General features: G+C 38.7%; 1 protein-coding gene across 1 annotated transcript in view; it reads right to left on the bottom strand.

Moving 5' to 3' along the window:
- SIPA1L1 (signal induced proliferation associated 1 like 1) overlaps window positions 1–13,388 on the bottom strand; it is a 206,339-nt gene that overhangs the window by 68,120 nt on the left and 124,831 nt on the right. The window contains exons 6-7 of the mRNA XM_063289841.1: window positions 7,576–7,750; window positions 3,315–3,418 (exon numbers count right to left, since the gene is read on the bottom strand). Coding sequence (XP_063145911.1) covers window positions 3,315–3,418; window positions 7,576–7,750 — 279 coding nt within the window. The remainder of the gene's footprint in view (window positions 1–3,314; window positions 3,419–7,575; window positions 7,751–13,388) is intronic.

Genomic DNA, 13,388 nt, shown 5'->3' with positions numbered 1-13,388 from the left:
TGCGGAGGGGAATGGCATAAGAGAATCTCAGGCGCACCAGGGCATGATCTGACCATGACAAAGGGGAGAGATGTACTTCTCCCCTCAGATCACATTACCATTGCTCCGACAAGAAAACTAAGTCTGGGGTGAGGCCACTGTCCCAAGTTGGGTCTCGGATAATCTGAATCAGGTCCATGGCCGCCATGAACTCCTGAGCTGCCTCCGAGGCCCACCCCAGGCACGGCAGGTTGAAGTCCCCCAGAACCATAAGCCTGGGGAACTCTGCGAACCCTGAGATGGCCTCCAGCAGCCCAGACAGGGAGGTTGCTGCACAGCAGGGAGGCTGGTACACTAGCAACACCCCCAACTGTTCCCGAGAACCCAACTTGAAAAACAGGGTCTCACACCCAGTCACTTGTAGAGCATGGCCCCTGAAAGCCACAAGGGATTCCCGGATGACAACAGCCACCACTCCTCCCCTGTCCTGAGGTCTCGGCTGGTGCCATACTCGAAACCCGGCAGGGCACATCTCTGAAAGAGGAACACCTCCTTCCATGCCCAGCCAGGTTTCAGTAATGCACACCAGGTGGGCCCCCTCCTCCGTGATCAAGTTGCCGATGAGTGGGGCCTTGTTAACAGAACTGGCATTGCAAAGCAGCAGCTGAAGCCCAGGGCCTCCATGACTCTGCTGACCAGGGTCTGGGTTTGAGCACGGAGGGCTGGAACACACCACTGGTAATAAACACCAGGGGCGTCTTCCCCGTGGATGGCCTGCCCTCCAGCTCCCATCCTTGACCCGTCACCACCTCAATCCTCTGTCCCGCCCTACAGTCCCCAGAGTCTCACCGTCCATTAGCCCCAATCCTGGACTCCGAAGACCCCTGGTTAAAAATAGATATTCCTCCATCCAAGCACACACTCACTCATGCTCTCATACTCACTCAATCACAATGCGATGGTGGGCCCTTTGAGCGCACCAGCTCCCGCTCTCAGCATCAGGGCCTCACCATCACCTATCCACTCATTCACTGCCCCCCCCTCAGCTTCTCTCACTAGTCCGGAGGGGGCGCACCAGCCACTACTCCTCACCCCCTGCCTTTCACTCAAGGGGCGAGTGTGTCCATACAGTCCTTCTCAACCAATAACCCATACTCCCTCTCCCCCTCTCACACCTGGAGGGAGTACCCCATATACCTGGAGGGATCTTCACAAGGATAAAGATGACTGATGATACAAACATACAAAAGAAACCAATTGATATCTTAATAATTAAAAGGGATATACAAATAACAAACCAAGAGAGTGACCTGAATAATTTCCCTATATTGGATTTACAAAAGACGTTTATTAAAGCTTTGAAGACTTTTGTGGGAAGGGACAAAGAAAAAATAAAAAGAAATCAAATTCTACAACATTATTTGAAGGGACTAAAGATCAAGACTGTTAAAAGTAAAAGGAAGGAACATAAAGTTGGTTTATTTGATCAAGGTTAAAATAGATATGTTGTTATCTCTGGCAATCCTTAATGGACTTTTGCTGATTAGGACTGAAACAACAAGGCTTTAAGGATTTGTTTATAGATAAGAGATGGGATATGGGAAAAAGATCATTTGTTGTATTTTAAGAGAAAATGATAAATTACAACAAGAAAATGATAAATTACAACAAGTATAAAATTGTTTATACTTGTGATGAAGGGGGAAGTCATTTCTTTATACATTTCCTTTCTTTCTCTTTACTATATTCTTATTTTTTCTTTCTTTTCTATTTTTCTTTCTATTTTTTCTTTTCTGCACATTCTATTTTTTTCTTTTCTTTTTTGGTTTTTATTAGTTTTTATTTTTGTAATTGTAATTTTTAATAAAATTACTATTTTAAAAAAGATCCACCTCCTTTTAATGTGCATTGCACACATTGCACTTATGTAAGAAGGAATGGGACTTTGCCTTGTCACACCTGCCATTTTTATACTTCTAACACACACACCTATATATACTCCTCTGTGGGAAGTATGTTTTCAAAATATTCGGCAATTACTGGAGATGGAAATTGGGAACAAGCTCAAGGTTAAAATTTTTAATATGTGCAAAAATATCAAGAGACTACTTTTCTGCAGTTATAAAGTTCTTCCTGCTCATCAGAACTGTTGAGAAAACAGTATCTCTATCCGAGAGAAAGTCTTCTTTTACATAAAATCTTCCATTAAGTCTTTGTGCAAGCTCCTTTAAGCATTTTTATAGCTTACTACATATATGCATAATCTATATCTAATAAAACATATTTACACCAATATAAAACTATGTTTTATAAATTCTGTTTCTACAAAGATAAATTTTCTGGTTTTTGCTTTCAATTGTATAACATTTCACAAAATAATCTCTTTGTCTCTCTCTCCATCTCCTCCTCTCTGCTTAAAATACTTTGGATTGAAGCCACAGCATGTATGATGGGCCACTGCAGAAAGTAGAAACATATGGAATTCGGAGAATATCCTGTCACAGTTTTCACAAATACTGCCTTGGAGGATCAGCACACTCATTCATACTTTTTTATGGTAACACAGCATGATGGAACAGCAATATGAACCCCACCCTGGTTCCATCAGATAAACAGTATGCAAACAAATTAGACCTACCATATGCTGATTATCCTGAGTCCTGGCTTGGTAATACCTGGCCTTGCAAAGAGCAGCAGGTCACACAAAAAAACCCCAATTACTAGTGCAGGTATCTGCATGGGGAAGGTGTTCATATTGCTTTCCATCAATGCTATTCCACTGTTACCACAAAGGGGATGTATGATCTAGGCCAGATTTTATTCTTACAGTGTTAGCAGTAAATGCACTGGATTTATATGAATTTAAGAATCAAAACCAAACTCTAAATAGCACGGACATAAAAAAATTCTATATATATGGTTTCCCAGCATGAGATAAAGGAATTTCTCCTTAGGTGATTTAAGTAAAGAAAAACAAACCCCAAAATATCTACACTGGAAAAAAATATGTACACACTCTCTCTCTTAATTCCCAAATTAGTTATGTCACATGGTGCCATTTTTGTCACCCCTTCAGATTTGCTTTTTTACTTAGGTATCTTAAAGAGATACTGTAGTACAAATGAAGCCAGTCTAATCAGTGATTAAAAACTCAATTTATTGAAAATGGAAAAGATAGTTCCCACCTCCTTTTCATCGCTTCATCACAGAATAAATTATGGAGTACAAGAGAGCCCAAGATTTGTTTCTACTAGTTGATTTGGGGCAAAAATGTGATTTAATGTAATATCTGAAAAAAATCAATTAAATATTTTGATGATGCAAGTAGCTCCTACCTGTTGTTTGTTGTTGGGTGTATATGGCAACATGGTCGAAACATGAAACATGATTTCATAGTCCTTATATGTTGTATAAAGAGAGTGGGTACCAGTTGAATCAGCTGCAAATAAATAATATAAAGAAAAAGTCTAATTTATTATTATTATAACTAACAGAATGCACAGCATTGTGAAAATACATTTTAACCCAAGCACAAAGTCCATTTAACATTCATTCTTAATCAGAATAAAACAACAGAAGTACCACTTATTTTTAATATTATATATTTTAATATATTATGATGTTTTTAATATATTATAAATTCTAAGGGTTGTCAGAGAAACCAAAAAGATGTTCAAAAATAGGCATGCTAGAAACCATATAACACAGATTTTAATGCAGGCTCTTAAAGTTTTTGCAGCATTTTTTCCTAGAATAAATATTTATTTGTTCAACTATTGTAATTGTAAAGCAGAAACTAAACCAGTTTTATGTCTTTGCAGGTATCATTTCAACATCAGCCTCCCATTCTGCACAATAAACCATTTTTGAAATTGAGACAATTTATTTACTTAGATTTACCTTATCCTATCATTAATGTTATAGATAAATTATCATATCTATAGGCCATGAATATCATAGGTAAATTCACATATTCAGCCCATTAGCAGCTTTATAATTTATATTATTTGCAATAAAAGCTAATAATGAGAATTTGGTACATCTACTAGGTGGATCCATGTTAATATTATCTGGTATCCAGACTGTGAAAACTGGGACCACCCTCAGAGGTGAACCACACTTTCCATGATAGAAAGAAACAAAGCTAAAATTTAAGTTTATCTTAATTATGAAACAAAATATTGATAACTGGAAATAAATACAAACTATAGAAGGCCAGCTATATGTAAAGGACACTTCTTTGCAGAAAAATACTGGACTGATTTGTTTAGGAAGCAAATCAGATTAAGTAAAGTCAAGAAAACATAAGAAAAGACAAGAAAACAATTTATTAGAACTATTAGACAAATTAAAACACTAGATGAAGATTCAACTGGGATTTCTTGTAATTCAAAGGGATACTATTAATTTTGTAACTCAAATGTAAATCACAAAAGTGTAACTGAATCTAACAACAGTTCGTAAGACAAGGGAACACCTCAATCTCAGGTAAAGAAATAAAGATCTAGCTTTGCAGCGTTGTGGTTGAGAACAATTCAGCCACTAGCTCAACATGAACAAGCAGTGTAATGCAGTACTTCGTTGTACTTAAAAAGGCCACTACATCCAGATCACAGGAGATACACTCTATGGAGTCCTTGGTGCTCTCTGTGCTTGGTTGTTTCATTACCTGGCTAGGTAATATCACAAGGGCTGATGTTACCTGATGTTGGCACTGATGAAAATGAGGTATTATTTATTTTATTTATGTACTGCTTAAGGAGATCACAAGTTAAAATAAGTTAAAATAATTAACAGTCCTTAGAGGTAAATTGATCAAAATGCCAAATTTGACAATACTTCATCCTTTTCAAAAGCAGTTTCATCAGTTAAAAATATTACTTGTTAAAAAATGGTAAGACTTTTAACAATCCACTGACGTTTTAACCCAAGCCTGCACTTACTTATGTCTTAAAAAATTAGGCAACACATCAAGAAGCTGGAGAGGTGCAGCTCTAAAGCTCCAAATTAGCTGATGATTTGGCAATGACCTGAGGATTATTTATAGTTTTTTAAAAGACAAAAAACAAATAAATAAATAAAGCCTGAATACAGGATGATGCTACTTCTGGTGTTTTCAAGGCTTAGCATGACATGAATGGAAAGAGTACTATAATTTCTTACAGACTAACAAAAATTACTATAGCCTAAACTTTAGTCGGAAATTTATATTTTATCAAATATTATAGTATAATAAAGCTGTTAATTTTTTAAAGTACTAGAAGTCTCTGATGAAATTATAAAATATATACTTACAGAGGAAGATTTTTGTTTTATATTTGCTTACACCTAAAGTATAAATTACATTAGTGACACACTATATATTCTTCAGATATGTGGTATATACAATTCCATGAAAAAGTATAGGCCCCTCTTGAGATATTCTGATTTTTACCTATCTTTGCCACTGAATGTTATCAGAGCTTTATGGGGGTTCCACTGAAATATAAAGGAAATGATCAGTACTTATTTATTTTTTATTTTACTGAGTTTTGTAGTTGTTTAAATAAAACAAGTACTGAACGCAGTAAAATTAATATAAAATAAATCATCAGTCCAACAGTCTATTTACAGTAACAACATACAATTTAAAAGTAAATACGTATATGTTTATACATATATACAGTAGTCCGAAGAAACAAATAAAATATATGGATCAGTGTCCATTAATTAAAGTTCTCAGTCTAGAAATGAATGAGCAGTAACCTTTCTAAGCAACATTTGGTAAGGGTCAGTTCAATTTATGTAACTTTACCAATGTAATTTTCTGCCTATTCATGCAAAAAAGTGGTTTTTAGTCAGTGTAAATTTTATTCAATATAAAGTCTATACTAATGAAGTATGTAAGCAAAGTCAATCATTCATGAAGAGGAGCAACATATTAGCAGAAATTAAATTTAAGGAAAAAGCTAGAAAAATTGTTTTTCCTTCTCTTTTCCTTTGCATCTTGCTAAATGCTTTTTGCATGACATCCCCAATTTAGCAAGCACAAAGTAAGTTGAATTGAAAGTAAATTGCCAGAGATTGGAAGAGGGCCATTTAATTCAAAAATAGTAATTTTAATTCTGTATTTCTGATTTGTTTTAGAGTTCCTAAATATAGCAAATCAGCTTCTGGAATTATCTGTGCTATCATATGTTAATAGTTTAGCATTCTGCTGCTGGTGGTCAAAACTTCAGTAAAAGCAGTGTCATAGCAACAGGAAATTCACTGCATTGAAAAAAATAATTGTTTTAAATAAATTGGTTTAAAAATACTTTTATGATGCTTTCTTCACTCTATTTCCTATGTGAGACAACTATAGACCTCAATACATATCTCAGCATCATAAAGCTGACAAATATTAATTAGGAGGGACGCGCTGGTGCTGCGGGTTAAACCGCTGAGCTGCTGAGCTTGCCAATCGGAAGGTCGGTGGTTCGAATCCACGTGACAGGGTGAGCTCCCGTTGCTAGTCCCAGCTCCTGCCAACCTAGCAGTTCGAAAACATGCAAAATGTGAGTAGATTGATAGGTACCGCTTCGGCGGGCAGGTAACGGCGTTCCGTGTAGTCATGCCGGCCACATGACCACGGAACTGTCTACGGACAAACGCCGGCTCTTCGGCTTTGAAACGGAGATGAGCACCGCCCCTAGAGTCGGACACAACTGGACTTAATGTCAAGGGAAACCTTTACCTTTACTATGATATTAATTAAAGGATAAAAGGACCATCACACAGAAAAAAGGTCCATTGTAGAGCTTCTCAACCAGGGTTCTGTGGAACCCCAGGGTTCCACGAGAAGTCACTAGGGGTTCCCTGGGAGATCACGATTTATTTAAAAATTTATTTCAAATTCAGGCAACTTCACATTAAAGAGATTAAGTTTCAGTCTTCATTTTTAGTTTAAGAACACTGTTAATGCATATGTACAGGCCTACACATGAAATGAATATAATAATTTTGTAACTTGTGGCCTATATTTGAGCCTGAATGTGCAGGGGTTCCCCGAGGCCTGAAAAAGATTTCAAGGGTTCCTCCAGGGTCAAAAGATTGAGAAAGGCTGGTCTATTGCATTTAAATATATCCTTTTTTTTCTAGAGTCCATGAGTTTTGTCTGAAGATCTTAGTCAAAAAGTCACCTTTTTCACTGTGTTTTAGCTAGAATGTGCTTAAAATTAAGGCAGTGACATTATTTTGAATAATTCCTTTAGGACGGAATCTACGCAGATATCAAGGAAAAAGGAAAACATACTGTAGGCTTTAGGGGGAAGGGGAGCTGCCTTTATCTTATGTATATAATAGCATTAAGGAACAAAGTAAATTAAAGCAAAAATAACAGAAATTGCCATGAAGGAAACAGACATTAGGCCAAGAATCAACATATATTCCTTAGAAAAGTTAGGCTACAGTGGTTTTGATGAGGGTGCTTCCAATAAGGACAATACTGAGAATAGGGGCCTTCCTGCCCAGTCCTCAAAATTCCTCCATATATGTTCTGCTATTGTATCCATTTGCTACTACTGAAATATGTACTCATTAGGTTTTTATTATTCTGAGTAAAAAAGGCAGTCTTACTCTTTGTGTCTAGCTGGGCACGATACTTTTCAAATCCTTTGAGTCGAACCCGTTCTCCCAGCAACTGAAGAAACTCTTCAAAGGCTGGGCCTGCTGATTCATTATTGTACATTTCCTCTTCTGTGCTTTGCCCAGACTTGCAGTACATGATTCCCACTTTCAGCTGATAGCTTAACTGTAAACATAAATAGAAACTCAAGTTTGCGTTCTTGCATCATCTGTGCTGCATCAAAAGGCACAAGGATATTCCTTTCAAAACCTCTCTGCTTTCTCCAATGAGAAAGCTGAGGTGAAAAAAATTGAAAATGACAATGTTCTATAAGTTTATTCTGCTGTATTTCAGATTGCTTCACAAAATAATTCAGACACTATTGGCATTCCCAATTCCATGTTTCAGCAAAAAATGAAAAATACAAAAAAGAAATGTGTGTAGCCTCAATACACGAAATCCTAGTTCTGAAAAAAAAAAATTCAGCTTGTTTTGCCTTATTTTTTAATGAATTTTCCATAATAATTTTGGGGTTTAAAGATAATTTGAAATTAAATACATAAAACAAGATAACCATTGCTCTGACCCAGTCAAATCAATGTCAAGAATTCTTGAAATGACAAGTTACAAACAGTTTATGTTAAAGTGTGTAATTTAAGATAATTAAAAAAATCAAGTTTTCCTCATCCAACTACATTACTACATGAAATTTACTAAATAATGCTTATAATTGAAGTGCAATGGAAGTGTACGGAACTCTTTTCATCAAGTAGCCTTTTCATCATGAGAAAGTTACCAAAAATTGTAATATGGAAAGTAGATTAGCCAAGCTAGTTCTTTCTCACTAACAGTTAAGTTCTCACAAAAACACCTGGTTTATTTATGATCATATTATTAAATGTGCTTCAATTATTATGCTATTAGCACTTAACATCTTTGATATGCTTGCTAAACTGACAGAACTAGAGGGATAGGAGGCACAGAAAAGAAGCTGAGCCTTACAGAGCAAAAAGAAAATATATTTGATATCTAAAACAGATATGCAGTTAAAATGGGAAAAAAACTTGGAAAAGACATAGTAGATTGAGTATGCATGCTTGTGGTCTACGAGTGTATGCAGAGGGACACTTTGGATTCCTGGTTTCTAATATTCTGACAGAGCCAAATATTGTGTAAGATTCTGAATATCCTCCAAAGCCCTAGTCTCCAACTTACCAGAGACTGAGATACAGTGTAATGAAATTCCCTCACTTTTCAATTCAAAATGCCATCTGTAAAACCTAAGAGGCTTAAAATCTATTGATTATAATGGAGTGCTTCTCCTGACTTTTCAAGGCTTAAAGTTTTGGTTGGCCCTTTGGCCTTACACATAAAGCTCAAAGAGCCAAAAACAAAATAATAATTTGCTTATGACTTAGTATGATGTACAGACCCAGCCACTGTGACCCAGGATAAGTGGCTCATGTTAAGTAATGTAGGCCTTGTTTGTCCTGTTGTTTGGAGCCAGCTGCAGACATTTCAAAGATAAAGAATGAAGGAAATGGAGACAGAGTTTGGGCAGCTTGATGAAAATCAAAATACAGCAGGAAAATTAAAAAGAAAAGAAGTCATATTTTAGGACAACTAATATACAACAGGCCTTCAAATACATAGGAACATCTCTTTTTGAATTATTAATGTAGCCTATCTTTCTCCAGGCTTGCCCAGCTACTTCAGAAGCTGTCCCAGCTGTCTATGAGCTTCTGCTACAGCTGTGTGACCCTGGAAAAAGACACGGCTGCTATTAGAATTCAAAGAGGTAATTTCCATGTGTTCCTATATTTCAATGCAATTCTTTCAAAGGATTTTCACAGCTGTAACCAAATTAACGAACATAAGAAGGGTAATAAAATAATGGCTATGGAATTGTTAAAAAAAAATGGAACAAATTAGGAAAGTGAAGCAAAGTACAAAAAGTTGTTCCTACTGTGCAGTATCTCAGTAAAAATCCTATGTTTGGAACTAATATTCCAAGTCATCGGCATATAGTTAAATAACAACAAAGCTTAAAACAACACTGTGTACAATTCTACATTAAAGATATTACCTCCCTACCTGTTTCATGCTATTTCTTACTTTGCACCTCAGATAAACCAGAGGTGAAATATCTTGACACCAAATTTGGGTAAAGGTAGAATGACATTCACAGCTAATATAGTTTGAAAATCACACTTGATCTTAGCCAAAAGGCCGAGAAGCGATGTGTAGCTTCAAAATCAAAAAGTTTTGGAATAAGCAATCAAGGAAATTCAGAAAATAAACAAATCCCTGGTCTAGATAGGCATATGGATTACTTCAGTAAGTTGTCTGAAGAAATACTCATCCTTCAACTTAATGAAACATAGTACAGGTAGTCCCCGAGTTACAACCATTCGTTTAATGACCACTGAAGTTATGCCCAGTCCCCGAAGTTATGGCCTTTACAGCGCTCCTGAAGTCATGTGATCAATATTCTGGCGCTTGGCAGCCCACCCACATTTATGACTGCAGGGGTGCTTCAACTTTTCCTATCCACCTATCAACACACACACCCCATTTTGGCTTCCCTGCACTTGCTGGCCCTGCCCCCAGCTGACCTTCATTTTCTTCCTGCTGCTGCTGCTGAGGCATGCCTGGCCTTTTCTGAGGCAGGGGCAGGAAAGAAGGCCTCAGCTGCGTCAGTGTGAAAGAAGGCCCTGGCTAAAAGGGTCCTTCTTTCACACCAGCACAGCCAGGGCCTTTTTTCACGCGCCTGTCTTCTAAAACTTCACAAGAAGGCCATGTGCAATTTGGACAAGGCCACACGCAATTTGGACAATCAGTGGGCACAGCCTCAAGAAGAAGGCCTGGCGCGTCCGTCAACTGCCTTGCAAAGGGCCAGGCCATGCGTGCCTCAGCAGCAGCAGCAGGAAGAAGACAGCGAAGGTCAGCTGGGGGTAGCAAGGTGGCAGGGCCATCAAGCGCAGGGTAGCAAGGCCAGCAGAGGTGACAGAGTGCAAGGCAGCCAAAAGGGCAGAAATGAGGGGGGAGATAGGTGGGTGGGGGGAGTTGAAGAGGAGGCAGTCCCTTACCTTACCAAGGCTTGGGGCTGGAAGGGACCAAACCAGGAGTGGCTTGGATCAGGATGGGTCCTCGGCTAACAACCGGTGGGATTCGGTTAACGATGGCAACCGGGATTTCCATCCCTAAGCGATGTGGTCACGTGATGTTGCACTTTATGACTGCATCACTTAGTGATGCAGTCCCAATTGTGGTCATAACTTGAGAACTACATGTACAGGTTACATTATCCTAGGATAAAAGAAACTCTTAGCTGCTGAAAACATAAAAGGTTTGCTTTTCCTGGTAAGAGGCTCTGAGAAATTTAGATAAGATAGGAAATTCTTGAAAATTAGCTTGCAGATTTGGTATCAATTATTTATTATTATTATTATTTATTAAATTTCTTTGCCGCCCATCTCGTGTACAACAATTGCCACCTATAATCTGCAGTTCTGGCAATAGTGGACCATTTTTTGTTTTAATTTAGGTAACCATATTACACACAACTTGGAGAAATACCATGAACTTCTTCAATAGAGAAATGTATATTAACTCTATTTTAGGGTGGGATACTTATTTTGAATTGCAGATATGGCAGCAACTCCAAAGAATAAGGGTCAGCTGGTTATAGTTATATTTTATTTAATTAAAATCCTTCCTTTCAACTAATGAATCATGTTAAAATGATACATTTTAGTTCTACTTCAGTACTTAAGAACCAATATACTAGAACAACATACAAAACTGTTGTAATGATTGCCTATTCTAAACACCATCAGACTCATAAGCAGGATCACAAAGATATCTGATTTATTAAAGAATAGTATGCAGGTTCACAAAGAAAGCTGGGAATGGAAAAAGTGCGCCAAATGCAAACTAAAACACCCTCGGTACAAACGAAATCCCTCCCCCCATAGAATCTTCCCAGGCTCACAATCCCAGGTGCTCCTAACAGCTTCTGATGGTCCATGGGAAAAGTCCTTGAGCGGAGCACATAACCCAAACACATTCCATTGAAATGAACATAGATACAGAGCTTGGCACAAGGTTTCACAGCAACTCCCTCCCAACAGAAACGCGCATCAGCACCATGGCATGTGAAACGTTACAATGTACAGGGCACATTGAAACAGTGAACATGACATACTGCCCCCCAAAAGAAAGAAAGCATTAAGCGGAAAGTTTTAATGGTAAGCCAAGTGGAAACGGTTAACTAAATCAGGAGCATTAATGTGGCGAGCAGGCACCCATTCAGGATGAGGAAAGTGTTTCCAGCGGATCAGGTACTGGAGGGTGCCTTGAATCTTGCGAGAATCAACGACCTCCTTGACTTCAAAGTGCTGTTGCCCGTCAATCATGTTCGGAGCAGGAGGAGGAGGTTGGGGATGCCAGCGGGAAGAGTGGTGAACAGGCTTGAGCAGGCTGCAATGGAAAACAGGGTGCAAGTGTTTCAAATTGTGAGGCAGGTCCAACTTAACAGTAACTGGATTGATAAGACCAATAGGGAAAGGACCAATGAACTTGGGAGCAAGCTTTTTCGAGGGCTGTGGGGACTTGATGAATTTGGTAGAAAGATATACCTGATCCCCAATTTTGAAATCGTGTTGCAAAGAACGACGTTTATTGGCTTGAAACTTGTAAGCAGCCTGGGCATCAGCCAAAGCCTGCTGAATCACTGGACAGGAATCAGCCAGCTTAACAGCCCAGTCAGAGGCAGAACAGGACTGAGACGCCGGGGGGTGTGGAGGGCTTCCAAATTCCTGTGATCGGTCCAAACCTCGAAAGGGCATTTAGCGCCTTCCAGGAGGTGACGCCAGGCTTCCAAAGCGGCTTTTACAGCAAAAGCCTCCTTTTCCCAAACATGCCACTGGCGCTCAGTTTCAGAAAATTTTCTGGACAAATAAGCGCAGGGTTTCAAGTAATTTTCAGAATCTCTCTGTAACAACATAGCCCCAATTGAGGAGTCAGAAGCATCAACTTGGACCACAAAGGGGCGTTCAGGATCGGGGTGCTGTAAAATAGGCTCAGCAGTGAAGAGGGTTTTTAACTTCTTGAATGCTGCCTGGCATTCAGGTGTCCAATTCAGCACTGCCCCAGGGTTTTTTTACCTTGCGTGTCTTTCCCAAACCCTTGGTACGTAGCAAGTCAGTGAGGGGCAAAGCAATCTCAGCAAACCCCTGGATAAACTGCCAATAATAATTACTGAACCCTAGGAAACTTTGTAATTGCCTCCGGGTGCGGGGACGTTCCCAACTTAAAATCGCCTGAATTTTTTCAGGGTCCATCTCAATGCCCTTGTCAGATACCCTATAGCCTAGATAGTCAAGTTGGGTTTTGTGAAATTCACATTTGGAAAGCTTGGCATAAAGCTTGGCATCTTTAAGCTTACTTAACACTTGTTTGAGAAGGCGTTCGTGTTCCTCCTCGGATTCAGTGTAAATGAGCACATCATCCAAATAAACCAGGACCCCTTTAAACAAATGATCATGTAATACTTCATTAATCAATTGCATGAAGACTCCGGCACCCCTGCTAACCCAAAAGGGAGGACTTTGTACTGAAATGAACCCAGTGGACAATTAAAAGCAGTTTTCCACTCATCTCCAGCTTGTATGCGGATGCGAAAATAGGCTTCATGAAGATTGAGCTTGGAGAAAATCTTGCCCTTTGACAAATGGGCTAACATATCTTTCATTAGTGATAGAGGGTATTCGTTGCAAATTGAGACGGAATTTAACCCCCGATAGTCTGTACAGAGTCTAAG

The sequence above is a fragment of the Candoia aspera genome, chromosome 1 (assembly GCF_035149785.1).
Source record: "Candoia aspera isolate rCanAsp1 chromosome 1, rCanAsp1.hap2, whole genome shotgun sequence".
In the NCBI taxonomy this organism is placed as follows: Eukaryota; Metazoa; Chordata; class Lepidosauria; order Squamata; family Boidae; genus Candoia; species Candoia aspera.
Note: the sequence above shows the minus strand (reverse complement) of the source record. Positions and strands in the feature narration are given on the sequence as shown.